Source organism: Lepidothrix coronata, unplaced genomic scaffold (assembly GCF_001604755.1).
Source record: "Lepidothrix coronata isolate B3197 unplaced genomic scaffold, Lepidothrix_coronata-1.0 Scaffold34, whole genome shotgun sequence".
Lineage (NCBI taxonomy): Eukaryota > Metazoa > Chordata > Aves > Passeriformes > Pipridae > Lepidothrix > Lepidothrix coronata.
In genome coordinates, this window is record NW_016690214.1 from 4,116,502 (window position 1) to 4,143,296 (window position 26,795).

General features: G+C 44.3%; 2 protein-coding genes across 6 annotated transcripts; one reads left to right on the forward strand and one right to left on the reverse strand.

The window, feature by feature from the left end:
* Window positions 1–1,227: 1,227 nt before the first annotated feature.
* Window positions 1,228–9,670, reverse strand: PCTP (phosphatidylcholine transfer protein). Of its 3 annotated transcripts, none has more exons than XM_017812205.1 (6): window positions 9,514–9,670; window positions 7,457–7,571; window positions 4,176–4,255; window positions 3,670–3,841; window positions 2,931–2,998; window positions 1,228–2,413 (listed from the first exon to the last, which is right to left on the reverse strand). In XM_017812205.1, the coding sequence occupies exons 1-6, from the start codon at window positions 9,658–9,660 to the stop codon at window positions 2,348–2,350; spliced, it is 648 nt and encodes a 215-aa protein (XP_017667694.1). In that variant the 5' UTR covers window positions 9,661–9,670; the 3' UTR covers window positions 1,228–2,347. The 3 variants fall into 3 exon arrangements, 2 of the variants coding, with proteins under 2 accessions (XP_017667694.1, XP_017667693.1); XM_017812204.1 differs by having other exon boundaries at window positions 7,457–7,574; XR_001874270.1 differs by having other exon boundaries at window positions 2,360–2,413; window positions 2,931–3,138; window positions 7,457–7,574.
* Window positions 9,671–17,624: 7,954 nt separating this feature from the next.
* On the forward strand, window positions 17,625–25,452 carry TMEM100 (transmembrane protein 100). 3 transcript variants are annotated; one of them, XM_017811799.1, is made up of 3 exons: window positions 17,625–17,642; window positions 20,787–20,967; window positions 24,066–25,452. In XM_017811799.1, exon 3 carries the CDS (start codon window positions 24,128–24,130, stop codon window positions 24,530–24,532), a length of 405 nt encoding a protein of 134 aa, XP_017667288.1. In that variant the 5' UTR covers window positions 17,625–17,642; window positions 20,787–20,967; window positions 24,066–24,127; the 3' UTR covers window positions 24,533–25,452. The 3 variants fall into 3 exon arrangements, with proteins under 3 accessions (XP_017667288.1, XP_017667287.1, XP_017667286.1); XM_017811798.1 differs by lacking the exon at window positions 17,625–17,642 and adding an exon at window positions 17,905–18,083; XM_017811797.1 differs by lacking the exon at window positions 17,625–17,642 and adding an exon at window positions 17,905–18,078.
* Window positions 25,453–26,795: the final 1,343 nt, after the last annotated feature.

A 26,795-nucleotide genomic window follows, 5' to 3' on the forward strand; every position in this document is an offset into this window, starting at 1 on the left:
GTAGAACACAACATGGAAGAATGTTTTATATTCACTTTGTTACAACATCATTCCCTACAGAAATAGGGGATGGGGGACCCAAAAAAACACCACTTCTTTTTGAGAAGAACAACATGCAAAAACATGTTTCTGTACAGGCTGGCAATTTAAAACCAGAAGTTCTATATGAGAATATATCATTATGATTTAGGGAAACTCTGATATTGTACTTTGGAGCAGATGCCTGTTTATTGCCAGAAACTACAGCATTTTTCTAGTTCTTCTGGGCTACTGAGAAAACTTCATTAGTCCCCATTAGCCTGTAGTGTGATCCCTACCAACCTGTGAATTGGGGTAGGATATAGAAGATGAGAGGCTCAATCATCATCCGACAGAAATACCTCATTCTCTTTATTCAAACAACCCAACAACACTTTGTTTACAATAGATCCTTCTAAAAGGACAAACTTTGCACTCCATTTTTAGGCAAGTTGGTGGAAACAAAGCTGACTTCCAGGTGCTACATAACAAACAGCATGGGAAGGGGGTTTCATGTTTCTTAACCCTGTGCACCAGAACTTGAAATGCACGATGGCTTTAAACTTTCACAGCAGGAAAATTCCTGTTCAAGCTATCCAGAAAGGTTCACATGATACATGTATAATTTATATGAGATCAATATTTAATCAGTCATTAAAAAAGCTCTCAAATGCTTTAAGAATGTCTCTACATCCAAAGATTGTCACAATCTCCCATTTAGACAAGAAACCACGTCACACAAAGCTGGAAGTTCCTGTTCTTCCCTAGTAATACAAGATAGGAGCAGTAATCCAGACTTAAACTGGTGTCACTGCATATTTTTCTCACAATGAAAGCCCACAGGTTTTGTACTGCTGTGGCACAGAGGTCACTTTTGTTCAGAAAGAACTGGAAATTAATTAGTTTGCATCATTGCTCCAGGAAGATTCATCCTCAGCTAGTCAGTCCCCTTTTAAAATTTTGTTGTATCCTGTTGTGTGACACTGTAATGCTCAATACAATAATGGTGTCCAAGCCAAAGACACTTGAAAAATGCCTAAACTGCTGGCAGAAAGCTCTTCAGAACACATCAAATCCTGCTTGGTTCTAATCCAACTTATTCTTTCAAAACCCTTTAAAAAAAAGAAGCAGCCCATGATATCAGCCTGTCATTTGTGACCTGCCCAGCAAGGCCACTCAAACACGAGAGACAGAACAAGAACATGGATAAAATAACGATTTATTGGAAGCAAATATTCACACAAAGTAAAAAGGCAATCATTTCAGTCATTTGTTTTTTAACAAGACAAAGCTACCCCATTACAAGATTTATTCAGAAACAGGATTAGATTTAGGAACAATGCAGAATATTTTAAATCCCTGAGATTGAGGTCCTCTCATCTTTTATGCACTCCCTGCCCCACCCCCCACAAAGGTGCTGGAAATTTCATTTTTTGCTCAGTTGAGCTTTTAGTGGATTACCATCCAAAATTACAGTTTCAGTCTTTAGATCAGCAGGAAATTTAAAAATGCAAGCAAGCCCAAGCTTCACATCAAACTCATTCACATTCAGTGGCAGGCATCCAGTTCAAAATTACTTCCAATTTCAAGCTGGTATCCAAGCTGCTTTACAGAAAAGGCTACTGACTCTGAAGATAAAACTTGTTCCCCTTAAATCAGACATGGAAGAAGCCAACTCCTTCTTTTTCTTCTTGGTGGGTTTTAGGTTTCATATAGAGGTACAGAACTGGGAATGCAAGGCTTTAGGCTCCAGTCCTTTTTACATCTGGACTTAAAACCATCACAAGGAAGCTCAGTGACACAGACTTCCAGTTCCTACTGCAGACTTCTCGTGATTTACCTACATGCCCTCAGCATTTTTTAGGTTTACAGCAGGCAGGCAGTTTAAGAATGACAAACTTGGGTAGCAAAAGTGTTTCTCCTACAATGCAATGCAAGTTCCATCACTGAGTTTCAGCAGGAAGCCACCATGCAAGGCAACAAACATGCAATCTGCAGTCCAAGTTCAGACATTTTTCCTAGCTAAATCTTTGTCTCTTGTGCAAGGACATAACATATTCATCACAGAGCTCCAGTTGACAGGACAGTCAGGATAAGCAAAGCTTATCCTTGAGTACTTTCAAAAGCTGCAGCTGATGTTGGTGTTACCTTGACAGCACCCAGCTCTTCAGTTGGAGATGGAAAAGGACTCTAATAAAGCTCAAGGCATAACTCAACTAAAATAAAATTCTTTCCAATATTAGAGGTAGATTTTATCCAGTGTAATATATAACAGCCATTCCTGTAAGTGCAGAGCTCTTGGAATTAAAGAACTAAGATCAATTCTGAGCTATGTTCTCTTAGAATAATTAAGGCAAGCTTTTTGTATATCCTTCAAGAAAGCAGGCACACCACTCTGTAAAGAGAAAAGTGGAAAAGTCATTCTTGCATAATGCACTCAATAACAACTATAAGCAAGATGAGAATTCCCATTGTATAGATCAAGGCCTCCAAACAGATACAGTTCTAAGATACAATTGTCTAAGATACAATTCTAAGATCTGGTACAAAGCAGCAAACCATTCCTTTAATACCTCAGGAACAGACTGCATTATTGAAGTTTGCTTGTCTTTGGGCTATTCATGTATGCTCTGGAACTTGGATTTTTGGGGCTGGCTGCAGAAATTCACCTGTCGAGTTGATGAACCAGAGGAATTTGACAGGAATTAAAAAAAGAATAAACTAGTACTACTGTCATGAGAGCAGACAACAGTGAGACTCTAAAGCCAGGACTGTGCAAGAGCCAGAAAGGTGGATACATCCATTTCAGAAAAAAATAACTCTACCCAGCATGCAGAGGATGGGTATGGATGCAGTGAATCCCTTGTTTGAAATGGATTAGCAAATATCATTGTGTGTTAACTTCCCCTTACCTTGGCAGCCCAGTTGACCAACCACGATGGAATCATGCCACCAGGATTATCAAAGTAGTACATACAGACTGGAGAGGAGAGAGGAGTTACCAGAAAGTTCTCTGAGTATCAGCTCTAACACCCCGCAACAGAAGCTGTCAGTGTGCAGGACTGAGGCACCAAGTACAACAGCTCTGCTCTTAATTCTTCACAAAAAAGTCAATTTGTCCTGAAGAGGAATGTGAAGTAACTATAGGCATTGCCGGTGAAGCTGACAGAGCCATAACATTAATTTAGATTATTGCAAACCATTTAGTCACCCTGTCTTATAAAATACCATTGTCTTTAAAGGACTAAGACAGGAGACAAACTCTAGGCAAATCCTTTCATCTCTACATCTGTCAAACATGATACTCAAATCATTGCTGAGCTAAGCAGACTGCAGCAGACTTTCTCCTACTGAACTGGCTGGCAGGAAAAGAAGTGCACGCTGAGGGTAGGGTGGGATGGGGGGCAGAATGGTCAGTAAACTATTCTTAACTACCCAGCCCAACTGTTAAATGAAAGATTCTTCACAGTAGCACACTGCACGGGACATTCTCAAAAGTTTCATTAATTTTGAAGTGGTCCCAAGGCTCAGTGCATTCACTTTATAGTAACTGTTTCTAGCTTAAAATTTCCAGTCCCTCTCTTTATGCATTTTGCTAATCCACACATTCTCTGCCTACATGACTTGTGACACATTTTCTTGGCCTCTTACCTTTAGATCCAGCCTTGCCATCACTTTCAATTGCCACACTTTGTTTATAGCTTTTAACTCTGATAATACCGGGCTTTTCAGGGCACTGAGGAACAGACACACTTTGAGCCAAGACAACCCAGATCTTCCTCCCATCCACATCCATCTCCCGACGTTCCCGAACATAGACATACTGTGCTCAGAGTTGAGGAGGAACGTCAAAACACTGTCAGTTTGATGTGTGAAAAATTGACAAGTGAATTCCCTTACAAACAGCAGCTCCCTCAAGTTACTTCCCATGCTTCTACAGGATTCAATCCTGCAGAGTAATAACTCAGCTATGTGAGTTCCAGCTGTGTGTGGGAAGAGGCACCCACGCTCTCCTTCATGCTGTACATATTCATGTAACGTGAGGACTGCAGGATCTTAGATCAAGTGCAGCAGAGCAGTGGAGTCAGTTCATTGTTGGGATTCCTGGATGACCAGGAGACAAAAACTGCCAGAGGAACAAAAGCTTGAAAGGATACATCTCTGTTTGAGAGAGGGAAAGGGTACTTCACTTCCCAGTAGATTACTTTTTCACCATCATATGTTTTTTCACACAGTTCTACAGTTGAAAGAGGAAGACTGTGAGATATTTTTAATTTCTACTGAAGGACTATAAATGACATCAAGAACTGCTCAGATTTCTGACATGAGCATATTTTACACACAACCCTGAAGTCAAAATTGATATGTATGTAAAGTAGCAGTAGAAGACATTAAAAAGTTCTGTAGCAGGGTTGTTCAGGAACCAAATATGCATAAATAGGAGGTGTGTTTTCCTGTGGCTACTGGAGTCCCTGGTGGAAAAAAAAAAACAAAACCAAAAGGACAAAAGTAGAACAATTCTGGAAGAGGCAGAGTGAAATTCCTTTTCAGACAGTTTGCTCATTCAAAGCTTTGCCATCTCAAAGCTTTTTCCTTGCATGTTCTGCACAATTCACATGCCATTATCCTTGCAAATTATTCTGAGTTAACATGGAACTAGGATCAGTGCAGCTTTCTAACATCTGAAGAGGTCTTACATGAGGGATTAATGAAGTTTCCAAAAGCTATCAGGAATCTCACAGCAGTATATACAGGCAACTGAGGGGCTCTGTATCCTCCTGAGGGGCTCTATATCCTCCTGAGGGGCTCTATATCCTCCAGAGCTAATGCCCACAGGCAGCCACATCCTTTCGGTGCTTTTGAAAACGAGGCCAGAACAGACTGATAGTCTCATTGCCAAGGCAAGAACAGTGCCACAGATGGGAGATTCTTTTCCTATACAACATGTTCCAAACCAGGCTTCTGTTAGTATGTCCTGAAATCAGCTGTCACCCACAAAAACACCTTCTCCTCCAGGCTGGAGCAGTACTGGAAGCACCCGGTGTTGTCACAACCCACAGCATTATGCTTTCCACCAGAGGTCACTGGAGCATTGGATTATTCACTTTGCTTTCATTTCTAACCACAGAACTTTCCTTTTTCAAAGGCATTAAAACACTTTTAAAGACCCTGATACAACTATTATTACCTAACTCATCTACCTTTGCATCTTCACAATTACAGGAAAAGCATAGAGTAGCTAAGCCAAGTCCCACCTGCATTCACTTTAGTCTGCCAGTGCTAGTGCACAGCTTCTGATAAAAGCAGAATACAGCGCATTTTAATCAATAACCAGATTTGTAGCATCGCTGCAAAAGATCACAAATCCATTCTATTCTAACAGGCACAGCGGCACTTGCTGCTTCAACAGCCAGTTATTACTGTTCAGTTATTGAGAAGTATGATCTCAATCAGGACAGTGTTGCAATCAGGAGTAGCAAGTTTCAGTATTGCTCAGGCCCCCCCATTTTGTATCATGCCACAGAAGCATTTGGTTCCTCAATCACAACTCTGCAGTTCAGTCACGGCTTCCCTGCTGAATTGGCAGCTGCAGCACAAGCCAGACCTCAGGATAGCCACATCTTGTAGATATTCTGGACCACGTGGGAGCAGTTGCCTTTTCAGTAGAGAGGCAGCTTCTTCTACTCTGGTCAGGTTCTTATTTCAATGCCAGCCAGCAGTTCAGCAGAGAGCTCCCCTTTGGACTGCCACTATTGCACAGCTGTAAGGGCACCAAGGAATACAAACAGTAACACAAAGAGCACGAAGGCTCTCAGTGGAAGTTTTCTGGGGTTTCTCCCTGAATGTGAAAGGAGAAAAAACATGCTTAAATGGGCTACATTGAAAATGTTGGCTGGCACTATTTCATAATATGTACAGCTAAAGAATAGTTGGGCTTGTGGCAATTTTGAAGCTGGAAGGAAAGCTTTGCTGTTATGTTTATGCCCTTCACAGATGTTAACTCTTGAAATGCTGGATTTAAAGGCACCAGCACAAGTACAAATTCACAGATGAACAAACCATGGTCAGCAAGGATATAAATGTCAGCTCTGCAACATTATCTAGTTTTTAGTTTAAGGGTGTAGCTTCCCCCAACAGCTTCCTTTCTTATCTCTAAGAAGGCATTAAAAAAAAAAAGTGTTTGGTTAAGAAAGATTCAGTTCTCCTAAATGCACTTAAGGACTACTAAAGTAACTCAACATAATACTTTACATCCAATACAATAAGGTTGAGTCCCAGTCTGGCTCTTTTTGCTTCAAAAGAGGCGTTTGCAACAAGAAAGCTACTGATCATGTTGACAAATAAGACTTACTGATGAAGACACCACACTTTAAACTTGACCAAGTACATGAGTCAAACATGGTTCTCTGTATCAATACAGCCACAGGCATTACCAGTAAAGGTTCACCATGGAACTGTCCTAAACCTAACAAGCAAAACATTTAACAATCCTTTGGTTTTTAGCACGTTCTTTGTTCAGTAAAACACTTTGACCATGTTTCAGTTTTATTGGCTTGAAGTGATTCCAAGCAAAGGCTTAAAAAGGAAAGGTTCCCCATCTTTAAAATAAATGGATTACTGGATGCTTGCATCAGCTGAATCCTTACCTTGTAACTGCTGACTTAAGATGTTTTAACATCATATGGATATCCAGGTTCAATGCCCTTTTTCAAAGACAACATTAAATAAACACAACTAAATTAGTTATTCCTTTCTCTGTAAAAGCCAAAGCCACCACCTATTCTCTCGATACACCCACTCCTGATGGTAAAAGGTGCCAAGAACAACCAATGCTTTCAGGAAAGTCATTCCATCACACATCAAACTGATGCAAGCCAGAGGAAAATTTTTCACAGTGAGAACAATCAGCCATTGAAATAATCACCCCAGGGAAGTGGTGGATTCCCCAAAACTGGACATTCTTAAGACTCAGCTGAGCAGGGTGCTGGGCCATCTTGTCTTTTGCCAAGGAAGGTCGGACCAGATGATCCCAGAGGTCCCTTCTCCACCCCCTGGTATTCTGTGCTCACTGCTCCGCTCCAATGCTCAAAAGGTACCATCTCCCTTTCTCCCTGGAATATCTGCTAAAATTTAACCCAGGAATTGCAACAACTAGAAGCTACAAGGTGCTCCAGCATAACCAGTGATGCCAATTATATGCTTTAACCAACATGGAAAGAATTCATTCCAGAGGAAAGACACATGCTGTTGAGACACTAGCTGTTCCATATCAGTGTTTACTTGTATATTTGCAGAGGGCAACCTTATCCCAAAGAGATATTTAAGTCTGGCCCAAAGTCTTTGGATACAGCAACTTCAAAATACCTTTGAGGAAAGCTTTAGTGGGAAGAATCCATGTGGACTAAAGCTTGCTTTTACACTGCCTAGATGAACTTACCTTTAACATACTGATCCCACTCTTTTCTGAAATCTAAGTCCATGTAGACATCTGCACACAGTTTTGGGGGACAATCAGCAAGACCACCGAAGATTTTATACTCATAAAGTCCTGATTGCTGTGGAAACAGAATGGGGAGAGGAAAAGTCACGCAGGAAAGGGAAGTACTCTGCATCAGGGAGAACAGCTGAAGGAAGTTAGGTGGGGCACAAACTACAAATATGCTCAAGAGCTGTGAAAGCAAATCTTCAAAAAACAATGCAAGATTCAGTCTTTAACCTCTCGACTTTTTGATCTATACATGAAAGTTTAAACCCAGCCAGCCTGACCTGCCCTGCACAATGGCTGTTCCTTCCCTTACACTAGTACCCTTTTACTTCATCAGTACTTCCAAAGGGAGCATGTTTCTATACACATACATCCCTTTTCAAAAAACAACTAAAAAAAAGGAAAAAAAAAAAAAAAGACAGACACCTCTAAATGTTTCTTAGCTTCAAACAGTCTTTTTAGCTCAAGTCTTTCTACATAAAAGCACAAGAAGCCTGAGCCTGAGCTACTTTCCATCTTGCCAGCTGCCATTTACACAACAGCAGCAAAGCCACTGCAGAAACACAAGGTACCCCAGTACAAGCCTGGTCCCTTTTGTGTGGCTAAATCCAGCCTCCAGCTTCCCAAAGTTACTTTGCCTTCATCCACCACAAGATGCATTTACAGCTCCGTGATGAGCTCCAGTCCTAAAGCCTCTACTTCATCCACTCCAGAAGCAACACTCCCAGCACCCTGAATTCCATCAGCACATTTAATTCCTGCATGGATACCTGGCAGGCACGCCAGCCTTGCCTGTGCTGTGTGCACTCATTGATAAGCTTGTCTTGCTACTGCCAGTTACCACATCCACACTGTAAACAGGGACTATTTATCACCAAAAAAATTCCAAGGTCTATGATGTGTTTTTAAAGAGCCTTTCCCTGCCCCGTTCTGCCTTTTGCACAGACCTGCATGTTTGCTGTTTTTGCTACACATGACCATGTCTGAAATGATTTTTCAGAATACAAACACAAAGTTGTCACGCAAAGAACAGCATGAAATCCAGGTTTGTAGGGAGCTGAGAGGAAACTATGATCACTGAGCTAAAGAAATAGGGTATTTATAAATGGATTTAAAATATATATATTATAAATATATATTCTATAAATATAATCTGTATTGTATAAATAGAATATTATATATAATATATAAAAATATATTATTATATACTATATACTTATATAATATATATTATATATTATAGATGATATATTATAGAAATATAATATATAGTAATATATACTATATATTATAATATATTATATGTTATTATAATTTTATTTAATCCATTTATATATGGATTTAAAAGTCATTGATAAATCATAAATCTGCATCAGAATACAAACATTCATTGTCAACCACTTACAAGCCAGTCCCAGAAGCCTAAACTATTGAACTTCTTTAAAGAAGTTAGTCCCCCAAAAAGGGGTGGAATTTCATTTCAACCCTTTCTGAACTACTTCCCCATTTTAGAGGGAGAATGGTGGGAAATCAGTGTGAAGGGAGTTTTGGAGAGAGGCAGGAAGGGAGGCGGAAGCCTGGAGACCAGGAGGATGCTCTGGCACGGGAGATGCTCGGGAGCAGGCGAGCGGGGACAGAGCTCCCCTCACCACACACACCCCTCAGAGAGGGCTCGGCAGAGCACAGCAAACCCCCCGACAGGCCCACGGCTGCTCCCACCGCCCAGAGCACCTTCCCCCGGGAATTCCTCCAGCCACCGGCTGTTCACACCCCTGCAAAGCCTCGGGTTCCCCGGCAGTCTGCGCGGGCGGAGGGGTCACCGCGGCCGAGCAGCTTTCCCCATCAGCAGTTAATGGCATTACCCACAAAGCTGCTTCCTGGGAGCCCGGCGTAAACCGAGCCCGGGCCGGCAGCGCCAGCCTGGCCCGTGCGGGGAACCGGGGACGCGCCGGGGCCCCCATCGCGGGCACCCACCGCCCCCCGCCCCGGCCGGGAGCCCGCCCGCGCACCTCGTGGTACAGGCGGTAGATCCTCACGCCCATGGTCTCCACCAGGAGCTGCCACGGCCCCTCCGCGCCCGGCGCCGGCTGGTCCAGCTCCCGGCAGGCGGCACGGAACTGCTCCTCCGAGAAGGGCCGCGGCCCCTCCGCCTCCATCCCCGGCGGCTCCTCCATCCCCGGCGGGCGGGCACAGCCCACGGCCGGAGCGCCCCGCCCCGCGCCCGCCCCGGAGAGCCCGCGGGGCCGGGGGATGCGGGTTTGCAGCATCGCTGCCCCTCAGGGGTGCTCCGTGCGCTCCCGGCCCTTGTGGGGTCTCAGTCGCTCGGTGGTGGCTTTAAACGTGCGTCTCATCAGCCTGGTGAGGGAACGGGAACAGGTTCCGTGAGGGTGATGGTCAGGGCCTTTCCTTTCGGGTGTTCCCTAAGGATAGAGATTGAACACTGTGGGCACGTGTATTTTTGTGTATTTTTTGTATTTTTGTAATTTTTTTTTGTATTTTTGTATGTTTTCACTATCTAAAAAGCAGTTCTCCCTATGGAGTGTAGGAATGAGAACATATAAAGAACCCATAAATGCTGTACAGCTGGTTGGTAGGGGTGACCCTGGCACACTCCAAGGAGGCCCAGTCACCCTGGCAAAGAGGAGGGGGCAGCAGGCTCTGCCCTGTGGCAATCTGGGATGCACTGGGTGGACAGGATAGAAAGGGACAGAAAACTCCCACTGGGCTGAGTTCCCTGGCAGGAGGAATCCACTGACAGGGACACACTTCACATCTTGCTTGGGCTCCTGCTGAATGACACCACCTATAACAGTGTGAGGCTGCCACACACAGACAAAGCATCAGGCCCTCAAAATGTAACTGGCTAAAGCCGGGTTTCTCCTGGGAGTTGTAAATCTGTTTTCATTATAGCTTTATTCTTCTAATTCTCGTGAGATTTTCCTGTTGAACACTGTGTCTTTGGAATAAAACAGAAGGCAGCTCTGAGGCGTGGGACGTCATCAAACCTACTGACTGGCAGCACTAGCCCAGTGTACTTGGTGGTAACCTCTGGGCAAGGCTGGAATAATGTAGTGTTTTCTAGCTTCCCTGCCAAGGGGCCGAGCTCTGACAAAGGGTTCACTTATGTCAGCTGTCCTTTCCAGTTCCAGTCAATTGGTTTGCAAGCAGTGCATGGGGATTTCTGGCTGACTGCTTTGGACATACAGGCTGACCATCATCCCTGCACAGTCCAAAAATCTTTTGGAGAGTTTTGGCAGAAGGCAAGATGGTATCTATCAAACTTCCCCCCAGAATGTAAATTTGATGCCAGAACTTGACCTGTAGCACCTTTATAAATTAATATCACTAATGGTGATAAATATCTGCTCATATCTCATCTGCTCTCAGCTCCCCAGTGGAACTGCTAGGCAAACATTTCAGTTCTTTTATGTTTTGTAGTAAGCTTACATGTGTTATGACCTTTTATTACTAATATTTATATAATACATATAAATATTTTGGCTTATTTGTGCTCTTTGTAAATTACAATTGCTCTCAGTCAGCCCAGCTGGTCCTCCAAATGTCATGGCAATACATTTCTTATGGCTGAAGCCTTATGGTAAATTATTGGCGAAGTTGCCTTCAAAGGAGCTTTGCCCACCCAGCTGAGAAGCTGGTCTTCAAAATGCAGTATGAGACACTGGCCTGTAGGTGAGACTGGTTTAGTTTATCTTGCAGAAATATTTCTTGATTTTTGCAAAGATTTTGTCAGATTGCTGTCTCACTTTTAAATCCCGTTCCTGCTCTGCAATAGGACTCAGTGAAACTGGAAGAGCTTGGGGCTCTTGTTTGCTCAGAGGTGACTTTGACCCGGTATGAAACAGGAGGAGTTGTGAGTCGAGCTGATATTTAACATGCAGCAAGGAAACGTGCCTGTGAGATTGCAGGATCCCTTAAGGAGCCTTGTTTGTGCAAAAGGACTGAAGCGATCACAGCTCAACATTGCTGACTGTTTTAGGGTCAATGTTTTGCATTATATGGTTGTCAACATGGCATCAGTCAGTTGGCACAGCTGCCTGGCCACTCCCTCCTCCCCCAGCACTTTCATGGAAAAAAGGATTTATCTCACAAGGCTACTCCAGGGACCAAAACTTTCAAAAAAAAACATTACTCTGTGACCTTTTTTCTTGGTAAATAAGGAGTGGTGATTACTAAGAAAGCACAAACAGTTCTGAAAAGAGAGTTTATTTTCTATTTTCATGTACCTTTATGTAAGTGTTGTTATTTATCACTTGTATGTCCATGTATTACCCTTAGCTTAGGGACAGAAGCTAAACTTTGAACCCAAGACCTTTGGTATCTGCATTACTGGGTAGTGTGGCTTGTAGGCTGGGGTGAGTTCAGAGACTGACTTCCTAGAGCTCTGCCCCAACACAATGGAATAGCAACTGTTTTGGGGCAGCTGGGCCTGGGAACACAAACCCAAGCTCCAGCACAGCTACCAAAGGCAGCCTAAGATACAGCACAACCCAGTCCCACACGTGGATCAGGGACTTAAATACTAACTGAATGAAAACAGAGGGTTTCTATTCTGGGGCCAGAAGTGGGAGTTTCAAAAGTGCCCACAATTTGACCCCCATATTTAGTATTTCTCAGGCTTTAGGATAGTCTCCCATATGGTCTAGGAGTTCAGATACCTGGTTTTCATCCAGGGGGTCCAGGTTGAACTCCTGGTATGGGAAGCTTTTGATTTTATCCCTGGAAGTGTTCAAAGCCAGGTTGGATGGGGCTCTGAGCAACCTGGTCTAGTAGAAAGTGTCCCTGCCCATGCCAGGGCATTGGAATGAGATGAGTTTTAAGGTCCCTTCTAGCTCAAACCATTCTGTGATTTTATGAGTCTCTTTAGCTGCTGCTGCTCTCAGTGGGAAATGATACCTCAAGGAAACTTGCTGATCTGGCCTATCAATGGTATTAATGCACCTAAATCACCCACCTGTTTTTTAGAATGGAAACAATCTGTATTAATTGTACCCTAACACCTAACCTTCCTGCTACTGAAATCAATGCTGAGTAATCCATTGAATTCTATGGTGGGGAACCAAACCAGCAAACTGGACAACTCCCCCATCAGCAAATCCTACAGGGCCAGAAGTGAAAACAGCAATGAACACTCCACTGATGTTTCAGGCCCCAGATGATTTTCAGTGTGTGCTTTGGCTATGGGTTTGGTATATGGAACAGTGCTATATTGTGTTTTCCTGCATCTGTCTCTGTGTGGCACTGGTGCACTTTGAGAAATTCTTGAAGATGAACTAAAGATGTGGGATTTTGATGGATTCAGCTGCTGTGCAGACATTTATATATTGCTGTCATTCCATTTTACTCAGTGCCTTCCAAAAACTTTGCAAAAGTGCTGAACAGTCCTGACACACCATTTATACAGTGTGCATGTTCATATTTCTACTATACACAGCCAGAGCTTCTGCTATTGTTGTTTTATCAACTGCATTATGTAAAAGCCTTTCTTACAAATTGTTTCATGACTTTTGCAATCTTCAAGAAGGAAATTCTAAATCCAGAAAGCTGAGAAGTAACAGCAGCATCTCCCATCACAGCCATGCATGTGGAAGCCAGTCTATATTCTTCTCTCTTCTATGAGTCAAAGGGAAATCTGTTTTTTCAACATTTTTGGAATGTGCAGAAAACCCAGCCTGTCTGCCACACCAAAATTTTTTATACATTTTATATATATTTTTATTCCTAAGTATTTAGGCAGGAAGGGGCATCCAGAGTGACAATCACCTCTTTTGCAAAGAATTGTGCACTGCTTGAGCTGTCAAAAGGTGTCTTAAGTGGCCATTAAACACTGGTTTATAATGGTCTTCTTCACAGAGTTGAATTGAACCCCAAACTACGACTGTATCTGTATTGAGTATCTCATTTCAACAGAATTCCACCCAAATAGGATTCAGAAAATAACTGGAGTTCTGCTGGGTTTCTGCCTGTCGATACTAAATATTTTTTATCTTTGGTAGATAGTTTATCATCTGGACTCCTCGTGTCAGGACCCCTCTCTTCCATTTTGTTTTAGACCTTTTAGCCACAGTTTTTCTGGAAAGTAATGCACTCCCAGTGCAAATAAACTGGAAGTGGTGAGGTGTAACCTATTTACCTGGCCTTGAGGAAAGAGGGGTAGTTTTAAAACTTCGCTGTAGGAAAGGTGGGATTTCACCATTACCTGCACGACCTAAAATGACTCATTCAAAAGATAAGCAAGGCTATTTAGATCTTGACTTGATTTGGAAAATGGTTGTCACCACCACCACACCCTCTACTTTCCTAACTTGTTTACATGGATGTAGAAATACTTCTAAACATTTCCTTTAGCATGTGATGCTAAAGCAGATGATATATAGGAACAGCTCTCTTTTGTGAGAACTGGTCTTACTGCAATAATTCTTTTTTTTTGTTGTTCTTTCTTAACTACCCTTTAGGTCAGACACTCGACTGACTGTTAATTTCCCAGAAGTCATCTACTGTGCAGGAGGAAATCTGTGTATTTTACCTATGTGCAATATTTTAGATAGATCTTGTGCATAAATTGTAGTGGACTAGGACAGAGGAAGACTCATCAGTCAGGCAGTAATTCAGCCAATGGCCTGTAGGTTAGCTTAAAGCTCATAATTTTCTTTCTACTGGTGGAGAGTCCATAACAAGTGGCTGAAATGCTCCATGTTCATTAGACTGACCATGTTCAGAGGGAACAGTGTGTGCTCTTTGTGCCCTACCTACTGGCAGAGCAGGGAAGCAAAATACAAAATGTCTCTTGACACCATCCTCTAGCTTGGACAAGTCACTTTTTCAGCTCTTTGTCTGCATTTCCCTTCATGTCTTTGTGCCTTGTAAGTTCTTTGGGGTACTCAGTGCAGGTGGCAAAACAAGAAAAGCCCTCTCTGTAGAGCTGTGGGAGGAGATCATTCCCACTCTGACTTAAATCTCAGCTGAATCTGCTGGATCCTACTGCAATAGCCTCTAACACAAATCCTGCTTGTGGTGAAATTACAGTGCCTGGAGTTTGCTCCCAGGCTTCCCCCTGGCTTGGCCAAAAAGCTGCCACGGTGGCTAAAGATTCAGAGGTTCTGTAACCAACTTCTGCAAGATTGAGGATTTGGCTTCTGGTGGTGTGGTGTATCCCTCTGCTAATTAAAAGCATATTGTCCACATAAGGAATGCAGCTCTTCAAATGGGAACGTCATGTAATTATGAAAGCAGTAGGAGATAAGAATAATTGTTTTCAGTTCCAGATGTCCTGTCTTCTTCAGCACCGCGGGGAGATTAAGTGAAAGTCGAGCAGGGCAATAACAAAGTTCACATGCACAGCAGGATAACTGATGTTGACCAAAGTACTGGTAGGATCTAATGGAGTTCAAAGAAAATTCCTTCCATATTCTTGGTCACCAGAAAGGTTTCTCACAGTCGTTGTAAGCACATCCATTTCATGAGCCTGATTACCCCCGGAGTGGGTGGTTTGCATAGCCATCAACCAACCAGGCTGAACTCCCTTGTGCTGTTGAACTGTGTTAATGAGAGGGGAGCTACAGCCTTTCATGTGGAATGATCTGGTTCTCTGGTTTAACTGGCTTTGGGCTCCTTTTGGACTCCATTCCTCGTCACAAAACACATACACTGCATGACATGGTAAGGATAATTTACAACATATTAAACATGTTGAAAGAGTGCTTTCTGAAAGTTTCAGTAAATGCAGTAAACTGGCATGTTGTGTCCGTGTGTGGGCTTAGGAATGAAATAAAGGAAAATTTAGTGGAGGGTTAGGGAAAAGGCAAGAAAAACTAATTGAATAGGGAGCCCTCAATGGTTGTACTTTGCCAGATTAATGAGTCACTGTTTGCTGTGCTGTCAAGGCCCAGGAGACTGTTAGAAACTCAAAGGAAGCCATGAAGTATTGCAAGTGTGTTTGAGTCGGCAGAGCAACAGCATTGCTCAATTTAGGAGTAGAACTCTGCTCTCTCAGTGGGCTGTGTGGGTTCCAGAATCACACAGGCTTCTTGCTTATCATCCCAGTTTTGGGGCTGCACCTCCCTCTAAGCAGCTGTGCTAAGGCCCCAGGGAGGAGATTCTGTCATTTAGGGCAGGTCCTAAAGGGGAACTATGTATCATGGAAGCAGGGCAGTCCAAAACTGTGAACCTGTAACCCCTGACTGCAGCTGTTGCTCAGCCCTGAAGTTTCCTCAGCTGTTTGCACTGAATTTCTACAGGTGCCAAACGTGCTGCTTGGGGTTTGTCTGGTCCTTCTTTCCTTACATCCTTGGAGAGCTGTGCTCAGAACACAGCAGGACCTTAAAAGGCAGAGGAAGTCTCGCTCATCCCTTTCAAAAAAGGCCAGAGTGGTGGTGCCCAAGTTGTGTGTGACCCTTCAGTGCCTGAGTGCTACAAACCCACCCTTCTAGGGGAGAGCCTGCTGATCTCCCAGCACTGAGAAGGCCTCATTCCCATCACTTTTCAGGGCAGCTTTTATGCTTCACAATAAGGAGTTACAATAGCATGGAGTCTAGGACAGAGTCTGACTTTCTAGCCTATTGTTAGGACATCTATTTGTGCAGAAACGTGAATTCTAAGCCCAGCTTAGCATTCAGTGCTTGTTTATGTGTACTTCAGATTAGTTCCTCAAAAAAATCAGTATTGGGAGTTATTTTATGTAATACTTTCAGTGTTTTATGTAATACTGTCAGTAATAAAGTTGGCATAGAAAAGTGAGAATGTACTAGTGGAACTGTGGATGGTGTAAGCACGGGAGAACCAAACACTGCACTGGAAGGACTAGAGAGGAATTGATGTAATAGGAATGGGGTGAAATTTAGGTCATGCACACATGTGCTAACAGCAAGAATTTCTGATATAAAGTGAAAAATGAAACTGATACTGGAGAAAAATCCAGACATCCTGAACAATCAGAGGAAAATTATGAAATGTTAGTATTTCTGGCAGGACAGGAAAATACTTGCACTTCCATGCAGAATATTGGTAAGGCCACATCTGAAAAAATTATTGAAAATAAGCCTGAGATAGTCTCATTTATCCCTCTTAGGACAGTAGAGGCTTAATTGCCAAAGGAAAGAACATCTACTTCAGCCAAAGGCTTACTTGTCCATGTATAATTGTCTATGAATCCATGCAGCTAGAAACAAGACAAAGGTTCCTAGATACCAACAGAATAAGTCTCATAGCATTCCAACAGGAGGAGCAGGAAACCCAGTTGGTTTGAGGTGGAACTCAGCAAGTTTAATAAAGCTACTACTGACACTGCTGCCTGCATTAGGAAGGACTGGACTTAATGGCCTAATGAAGTTCCCCTCAGACCCAGTTGGCTTGTCATTTCTGCTCAAATGCTGATGTATTTGAAAGGAGCACCAGCAAATGGGGAAGAAAAATGCCAGTTTCTCATATAAAACTGTGGAGCTTTTCCAGAACCTCCTGGATGATTTGTCTGGAGCAAATGAACCCTTGACAGGATCTCCATCACTGGGCAGTTCTTAACAACACACAGGGTGAAATCCTGGCCCACGTGAAGTTGGTGGAAGTTTCACTATTAATTTCTGTGAGGCCAGGATTTCACCCTGGAAAGGGAGTCAAAAGTACATGCATGCTTTCAGAGACAGAGTGGCTGATTAAATACATCTGCTGCACTGCTCTTTTATCAATCATTGATAAAATAGTGCCTTTTAAATATAAACTTTGGGTAAGCTTAACCGCAAAATTCAAACACGTCCTTTACACGACTTAAAAGCATAATTTGTCTGCTTTTTATCTGAAATAACAGGAATCATGGTAAAAAAAAAATAACACCCACCCACATCCATCCACTCCAAACCCCTGCAGTATTTGATGTGCCGCAGAAACGAGCGATTAAAGCTTAGAAAAGCCAGTTAAAATATTTCTAAATGATACACAAAACTTTATTCCTTAAGAATGTAACCCAAAACTGTGCTCCTCCTCATGTAACTCCTCAGCAGTCGAACTGGGAGTTCATCTGGAATTCGCTATGGCCTGTGCTTTCAAGTGACCCGGCGCGGCTCAGGACGGGCAGTGACCCTCACCCGCACCGCTCCAGCGGGGATGCGGCCGCACACCCCGCGTGGTGGTGGGTGTGCGGGAGGACAGGGAGGGCAGGGGAAGGCTGGGGAGCTCTGGGGAGCGTTGTCCCACGCCCCGCGTGTGTGACCTGTCGCGGCCGGGGCGCGATGCGGAGCGTCCCCGCGGTGCCGAGCGGGAGCCAGGCGCGTCCCCGCCGTGCGCATCCCTGAGCCGGGCGTGTGAGCCGAGCACGGAGGAGGGAGGAGGGCCGGCTCCGTGCCCTGCCCAGCCCCGGACAGCCTTCCCCAGCCTTCCCGGCCCCCCCGCACCCGGGAGAACGTCCCGCTGCCGCCCCGCCCGCGGCTGAGTTTGCTCCGGTCCCTTAATTGTTTCGCTCTCACCGAGAACTTTGTTTACAGTCCCTTGTGCAGCGAGCGAGCTGCATCCCCTCTTACGCTGCCTGCGGGCTGGCGGCCGCCGCAGTCCCGCCCGGCGGCCAGGAGGTAAGGTACGGCTCGGCAAGGCTCGGCTCGGCAAGGCATGGCATGCTCGGCACACTGTGGCACGCTCGCCTGTACTATGGCATGGAGTGGCACGGCTCAGCTTGGCTTGGCACGGCTCGGCTCGGTTCGCAGCCGCTGGACCCGCTCGCCCGGCGGCCGCGCCTCCGCCGGCTCCCGGTGCCCGCGGGGCTCCGGCTCCCGGTTCCCGGATCCCGGTTCTCCGGGGCAGCTGGGGCTGCTCGGACACTGCGGGACCCGCTCCGGCCGTGGCAAAGGGCTCTCCCGGTTGTTCGCAGCTTCGGGGTCCCCGCAGCCGGAGCCGCTGCCCCAGTGGCAGGTCGGGGGTTCCCGGTGCCGCTCCGTGCCCGGAGGGGTTACGAGCAGACAGGGTGCACAAGGCTCTCCCCGCCTGTTCCCGTCCCTGCTCTCTCGCAGAGGTGCTCGGGGACGGGTGTGACACGCAGGGTTTTACCCCAGGTGTGTGTGCGTGTTGTGTGTTATGGGAGCGTTTGAAAGTTTTGCGGTTTGCAGATGACAAAGTCCGTTTGTGGAGGGGTTTGGTTGGCTTCCATCCTGCCCTTCACCTGTGTCGGAAAGACGAAAAAGGTGTGAGTTTAAATCCGGTCATTATTTTACGTAAAAACTTGGTGAGACAATTTTACTGCATCCTGCGGCTCAGGCAGCTGGCGTGGAGGTGGTGTGTTCTCCTCCTGCCCCTGTAGTTTAGAGCCTGATCCTCGAGTCTGGTAAATACAAATTCTGGTTGTGTGTTTCCAGGAATGTTCACCTGGGGAAGAGCTTAGGGATTGTGTTCAGGGTTACTATAGTCTGTTGAATTCCAAATGAACTCTGGCTCTTCTCTCGGTACAGGAGGACTCCTTACACTGTTTTCCATAGTCAACTTTAATGCATAACCAAGTGTGAAGTGTAAGCATTATAAAAATTTATTGGAATTTTACATAAGCAAAAAGGGTGTCTGAAGTGTTGTGCAAAATAGAGAGAATCAGGTCCAGAGCCTGGAGGCAGAAAACTCAAATGTGACCCGCTGGTTCTGAGTAAAATGCAAAAAAGGAGGAAAGGGTTGTAGTGCCTGAACAATGTCATCTCTTTGCCCTTGCACAGAGATATTCCTTATGTGGGAAGCTCCTGAGAGAGCACCACATTGAAATGATTCCGAGTTAAAATATTGGAAGCTTCGTGTGTAGGTTTCATGGGTTTCTGATTCTCAGCTTTGTGGTGAGGGAGGGAAGTGGAAAAGAAGAAATCTCATCTCTGAAAAGTTGCTCTGTCAGTCAGGATTTTTGATAAAGACATTAATTTAAGAAAATTACCTAAACTGTGTGTAGTCAAGAATAAATGCAAATAAAGAACTGACAGAGCAATTAATCTTTTCAAAGCAAGATGCTGGCAGAGTGGCTTAGGGGGCACAATTGCTCTAGGAAGAGGTTTTCAAACAATTGTAACCTTTCTGTGATCCGAGTGGAAGTTGGCTGCAAGTACATTTCCGAGGTGTGTGTTTGTTTTAATGCAATTTAGATTTTTTATTTAAAGTGGGTTTTTTTCCTGCATTGCCCTCCAAACTTTTCAGAAACTTAAACTAATTGCTAGGTGGTGTGTACGGGAATATACTCAAGGAGACAAGCAAGGAGACTTCCTTATTATTAGCTAAGTTCAATAATCAGCTAAATATACTTTAGCTATGTCACAGGTTTATTCCAAGGATCCCCTGAGAACAGCAGCAGTTTGTGCCTGTAAATGTTTGTGTTAGTGAAATGTTAGTATGGTCTAAATAACTTAAAAAGAGAATAGCCCTTGAAGTTTATCATTATACAGACTTATTCTCTTGAATTTGCTCTCGTTGTCACTTAGAACTCCTGTTTGAGGGTGGAAATGATCTTCCATAATCATGCACATATAGAAAGGGAATGTCAAATAAGATTAGCAGCATAAATCTCTGCTGCTTGGTCAGTTTTGCCCAGCTGCCTGCTGGTTTCACAGCTGTTTCTGCAGTTGATAACAATTTCCATCGCTCTGCTCTCTGCAGTCCTCACGCTGCCCTGCTGCAGATTCCACCTTGTCCCTCTTTGAGTTATGAATCTTGTTTTAAAAAAATCCAATAATAACAGAAATGAACAATAATAAATATTACGGAGTTATGTTTATTACAGTGGGTTCTTGGACTCTGTTAGTCTGCCTTTTTTTCTGAGAAGAGTTTTTGGGATCATATTACTTAGGTTTTGTTATAGTAGGGTAGTTTTAAAAGGGTTCTTTTTAGTGGAAGTGTGTTGTCATGGTCAATTCATGGAGTCAGGAGATGGAGTGATTTGCTCAAAGAAACTGGACACATGGAAGACACCAACCCCCAGGTATTCTGAGTTGTTATTCACAGAGGTGAAGTGAGCAATAGAAATGAGGTTAAACGAGATTTTTATCTGCAGAAGTTCATGTGCATTACCTTTTCCTGCCTAGCTCTTTCTGGGGGACTTGCCTGGGCTATGATACTCATTATCGAGACGTCACATCATCAAAGGAAAATGTTACTCAGGGCCAGACATGGGTGGCTGCTGCCAAGAAAAGAGAAGAGCCAGAGGGAGAACATCTCCTGCTGCCGTTAGGTTGGGAGCAGGAGTCAGCATACAGTGGGAGCTTTTCCAAGCAGGAGTCTTATTCTTAAGAAGCTGACAAATATCCAACAACTTTTCTTGTAGGAGGAAACTTCCATGCTAGAATATTGTCATCTCCAATTCATCATTCATCTGACACTTCAAAGCCTGAAGCAGTTCTTTCTGCTGCCTGACTCTGCCTTCAACTGACACAAAGAGACATCTTCAGCAGTGTCCCTCTGCTTTTGAGACAAGGATTTGTTCCCATGGATTTCTCATGGAGCTGGTAGGTGTGCATGCTGATGGATTTCACCTCTTTTCAGTAAATCTCAACTTAGAATTATTAGTGGCTAAAAATTTCCTCTCCCCATTACCCAGTGTTGGCCATGGATTGCCACAGAAGCACATTCTTCCTTCAACCCCAAGTAGCTCCTTAAGGCAGTACTTGTGGTATGATTAGTGAGAGGATGCTGGTGCTGCCGGCTATCTTTGCCTAAATTTCTTACCCTGAAACTTGAACCAAATCACCTGTTGGCGTAAGTCAGAACTGACTTTGCTGGCAATGAGGATCCAGTGCCCTTTTTTCTAGGGCTGAATACCTTTACTCACACTTTGAATAGGTTCTGTTGTTTATTTAACTTAATAGGCTTTCAATAGAGGCTTGTTTGTTTGTTTTGTGTGAATGCCCGTCTGCTTGCATCCTATTTCGTGCAAGAACTGTGCTCCTCAGAAGTCAACAGGTATTTTACCATTGACTTAATTTTGGTAGTTGAGAGGATTTTTTTTCTAATTCCTGTTAGTTTTAACTGTATAAACATATCTTCGTTCTTCATAAGTGTCTGTACAAGACATCTAAGAGATTTAAGTGCTCATTGGGGATGTATCTGAAGCAGAGAGACAATGAGTTTAGAGACAGGAGTAAATACACTTTGAATGAATGTTGCAGTTTTTTAGAATATTAGTGTTTATCATGAGCCTAATCCAAAGCCTTTTCAAGTTATTAAGAATTTTCCCTATTTCTATGACTCTTAGAGTATCTGAACTTTTGAAGTTATTACAGTGTATTGGTACTAGTAGATCTTTTATATGGAAAATTGTTAATTTTTTTCCTACCTCAGCTTTAATAATATGTTAAACTAATTGAATGTGACTAAGGGTAAGATCAAAGAAAAAGGTGACATTTGGGGGCCACATTCTTATATTGTGCTGAACTCCTGTAGTGTTTTATAGATAAATAATGCAGCAACATGATGGCACCAGTGTAAGTCCCACTGCCACGTAAGTCATTATTGAAAATGCAGAACTTGGGCTCAGATCCCTGTGGGAACAGATCAGTGGCACTCTAGAGCAAACCCATGGCTTTCCTGGGCTCTTCCTCTCTGATATAAAAGGTACTTAATCATGTTGTGATTCAAAGAACAAAGCAACAGAACCTGGGAGAATTTAGGATATCTAAGGTGTCAGCACAGATATATTTGCTTTTCTGATAAGCACTGAACAAGTCTCCTTCCTGCCCCTGGAGGCAGCAAGTACTCTGACAGAAACTCATGGAATCATGGAATGGTTGTGGTTGGAAGAGGACTCTGGAGGCTGTCTGGTCCACCCCCGTCCTGCTCGAGCAGGGTCTCCTTAGGAAGGATGCCCAGGACTGTCCAGGTGGCTTTGGAATACTTCCAAGGATGGAGGCTCCAAAACCTCCCTGGGCCACCTGCTCAGTCACCACCCTCACTTGAAAAAGCCTTTCCTGGTGTTCCGAGTGTTTGGTGTGTGCCCGTGGCCCCTGGTGCTGTCAGTGTGTGCTCAGGGTTGTGTGGCTGTGTGCTGAGCACTCCTCCAAAGAGCACTAGAACAGCTTTGGCAAACCAGATCTGAACTGTCCTTCTCTCATGAGGGCTTGAGACTCAGATACAAACAGCATAAAGCCTGTTTGTGCCTGTGCTTAAAAGCAGTGAAATCCTCTTTCTCTCAAAACCCATGGTCAGTTATAGGAGGTGCTGAGATATAAAACCAAGGGCTCTCCACAATGAACGAATATATCTTAGCAACAAGGGTGGAGTGGTGGGAAAGGAAAAGGAGAATACAAGTATCTGGCAATTAACTTCCTAGTCACAGATGTGAAGGTGATAAAAGTGATAAAAGCATTACGGCATTGCCAACGCTCTTCCTTGTTCTCTGAGCTGCATATCATGCTGGTCATGAAAGCAAAAGCTACACAGCCCACACCAGAGTGGTGGAGGGAGCTATTTGCAGCAGGAGAATTAGTGGTTCCTCAGCGTTCCAGCCTCTGTTGCACATGTTGGGGTGCACTGAGCACAGAGACTGCTCTAATGCAGCACAGCCGTGGCAGCCTTGGCATTGTCAGAGGTCACTGACAGGCCCCAGGGTGGCCCCACACCACGAGAGCCCCAGTGAGAGGGCCAAGGGCTGTGAAGGCAGCCTGCAACAGTGCAGAGCCGTGGGCTCATCCTCCCCTGATCAGGTGGACTCCAGTTACACACTGGCTCCATGGAGCCAGAAGGTATTTGCCTCATGATGCAGATGCAGTCAAACTGTGCTTGCCGTGTGTAGGACTGAGAGTGTGTTTACACTATGGAGACAGGAGGAAAACAACATGCTGTAACTGAGAGGAGTGAATATGAATATAAAACTCCCTCCCACACGGTTACAGGGATGTGGTTTCATGGTTTCATTGCTTTTGCATGAAGCCAGTGTATATGGCAAGCTGTCAGGCTGGCACTGAAGTTGCTGTAGTGGGAGGTTCACCAGCTTTGAACTGAGCTCAGTGCACGGAACTTTCTGCATCCCCACTCCCCCCACATCCACACTTTGTCATGGCCATTTGAATTGTTTCCCTAAGTAGCACTTGTGTTGAGAAAAGGCTCACTGTTCATCCTGGTTTTTGCTGGGCCCATGCTTGCCCACAGTACTGTGATGTGCGCTGGAGCAAATCCATGTAACGTGTGTGTTTAGGTGTATATATAAAGAAACAGTGTGAAAAAGCATGTGAGCAAAAATCAAAACAGACTGTGAACTTCACCTCTGTGTGAGAAGATGTGATGCCATTGAAATCTAAATTACATCCAGAAATGCTGACTTCAGGATGTAACCTAAAATAGGATTTGGCTCACAACACTTCAAGATTGGTGTCTGTCTTGGTCTGTGACTCTGTTCTTTCTAGAACTTAGGCATGTATGGATGACTACTTGATTCTAATCCTCCACGACCAGTAGTGTCACTACTGATCTTGTGCATAAGTCCTTGTGGGTTCTGAGTGTCTGGTTGTTTGTGATCCCAGGTGGGATCACAGTTCTTCTTGGGATCACCCATGTGTCACAGAGCAGTAATTGGTAATTATTGGTTGAACTCGTGCTCTTCTCTCCGCAGCGCCGCCCGAGCTCAGCAGAGCCTGCTCTAGCCTAGGAACTGCCCGACTCAAGGCAACCAAGATGACAAACGAACCTATTAAAGAGATCCTGGGCTCCCCAAAGCATCCTGATTCTGTAACCACGGAGAAGAGCAACAACAATGACTGTGTGGTCACCACCATCCCCCTGGTCAGTGAGTGCCAGCTGACGGCAGCCACGGGGGGAGCAGAGCTCTCCTGCTACCGCTGCACGGTGCCCTTCGGAGTGGTCATCCTCATAGCCGGCATCGTGGTCACCGCCGTGGCATACAGCTTCAACTCCCATGGATCCATCATCTCCGTGTTTGGGCTGGTCCTCCTGTCATCAGGACTCCTTTTGCTGGCTTCCAGCGCAGTGTGCTGGAAAATCAGGCAGCAAAACAAGAAAGCCAAGAGGCGGGAGAGCCAGACGGCGCTCGTGGCAAATCAGCGAACCTTGTTTGGTTAAAGACAACCAGGAGAAGGCTGGACAGAAGGCAGAGCCTTTGTAAGTCAGCTTGGCTATTTATCAGTGGGAGAGATTGCAGGTTTTAATTTAACTGTGGAAATGAGTGGAAATGGAAATGGAATGGATTAAGAAATACCCTTAACTCTGCAAGTGCTCTTGATATTTTCTTACTGCAGACTTGGTAGCGATTCTTTCCAAGACGGAGGAAAAACCACTTTTCCTTCACAGAAAACTTGGTCATCATAACTGCAACCATCCTAACTGCGTTCTCCAACATGCTGATCGTGTTGGAAAGGGAACCTGTGGGAACTGAGAAAATAATTTGAACTGACTTGACATGCCAGAGATCTCCTTAAACACACACTGTGACATTTGACCAAGGGAGAAGTCACAGCATTTGAAGTGACTACAAGCTTATGGTCAGAGTATCTGGGACTTAAACTGTAGCTCAGAAACAAACAAACAAACAAAAACAAAAAAAGAAGGCAATAAGAACACACTGCAGTTTGCTCAATAAGCTGATTCTTATATTTTATGTAACTTTCCCTTCACAATATCTGTGGTACTTTTCCCCTTTTTTAAACCAACTAATATTAATTTTTTTTTCCTATTGAATAGAAATAAGTAGAAATGTGTAATTATATTGTCTAACCTGAATAACGAGGTATGATTATAGCTTAAAACATGAGACTTTTTTGTAAATTAAAGTGGTCAGGTTTAGCACTTTTGATTATTTTGCTATAAAATTAAAAAGTAAATTTCATTAAAATAATATTCAGTGCTGCTAGACCTTTAGAAAATCTTTATTGCTATCAAGATAGCCTGTATCTTCAACTCTGACTGCTCTATGATTCTATTTTTGTAGAACAACCCCTGTGACAATAACTGTGAACACATGCACTGCTGATCTCTTCCAAAAATCTCTGTAGCCTGTGGACTTTGGTTTGATAGCCCATCCCTCTGCATACCAGCTCGGTTATTGAAAAATCATAGCAGTCAGTTCTGCAGACACTGGCACAGTCAGTTTGAAACACAACTATTAATAATTACTCATGGAAACAAAGCTGTGTGTGGTGTTTGCTGACTGAGCTTTGGGATTACGAATCTTTATGAAAAGCAGGTGCCAGGTGTCCCTCGTGTGTGTCTGAGATGCTGATTCTGTAATTCTTGTTTCTAGAGATCTTCCAGCTTTTCTCAATTAATGAATTGTTGAGGGGCTGGTCCCAAATTGAAGCAAACCAGAACCTGATTCTTTTGTCTATATCTTAAAGGACAAATGAGCTGAGTCACAGATTTCCACCCTGGCCTGTGTGAGGGTGTCAGAAGCCAGAGGAGCTGCACGAAGTCCTCTTCCCCCTTACTATCTCCAGACTCCAAAAGGCTGGATGTGATTTTTGCTTTCCACTGCCACAGTGAGCAAGGCCTGTGCTAACGTGCCTCCTCTTTGCCCTCCGGAGGCTCTGGCAGCCACGAGGGCTGTGGTGATGTCCCTGCAGAGCACACCTGCCAAACAGGTGCCGCAGGGGGTTCCTCCCGCAGGTCGTCCCGGATCCGCGCGCTCCTCCTGCCGAAACCGCCCAGGCATCCTGGCTCAGGTGCCGCCATTTCCTCTGCCCTCCGCGCTTTAAGCTTGTTACATCCATAACTTATCCCCGGATTTGCAAAGTGCACTCCGTGTTTTTAAATAGAGCAGGCCTATATGTGCGGGGAGGGGATGTTTGGGGTCAGTATTTGCGTTGCCACACTCCGTGGTTACCAGACGCTATAATAAAATCACTTGCATCAGAGGAAAGCTGACAACACATTTTAGCACTTCCATAGCCCCAAACTTAATCACGGCAGGAAGCTTTCCTGCTGCTAGGAGAACATGTTGCGTCACCAGAACATCTGACACCGGTGTCTAGTGTCAATCACTTTGCTTAAGGTCATTAAAAATATTAGGGTGTCCCCTTACGATGTACAGGTTTTGCATGAGTGACAATTCATGGGAAATGCATAGCATGATAAATAATGGAACAGGTGGACTAAAGTGGTGTCTTTCCTGTTTAAAATGAGAAAAGTGATTGACATTAGCAAAGCTGGATAAGTTAAATAGGGCTGTTTATTTTTTTTCCCCTCCCTGGGAACACAATAGTTTTTCTGACTCCTTCTTCCCCTTCCTCGTTTCTTTTTTTTCCTCAGTGGAATTTTGGGGGGCTGCCGAGGAGAGAATTGCAAGGGCTATAGAGATGCAACGATTTCCACTACATGTGTGGCAGCTCAG

Bases quoted from the DNA above. Each gene is read 5' to 3' on its own strand.
- PCTP (XM_017812204.1), bottom strand. From the start codon at position 9,660: ATGGAGGCGGAGGGGCCGCGGCCCTTCTCGGAGGAGCAGTTCCGTGCC. The intron at 4,256-7,456 runs GTAAGTTCATCT...TTTCAACTGTAG, and splicing joins GTGGGATCAGTATGTTAAAG to AACTGTGTGAAAAAACATAT. The intron at 2,999-3,669 runs GTAAGAGGCCAA...TCTCCTCTCCAG, and splicing joins TGGCAAGGCTGGATCTAAAG to TCTGTATGTACTACTTTGAT.
- TMEM100 (XM_017811799.1), top strand. From the start codon at position 24,128: ATGACAAACGAACCTATTAAAGAGATCCTGGGCTCCCCAAAGCATCCT.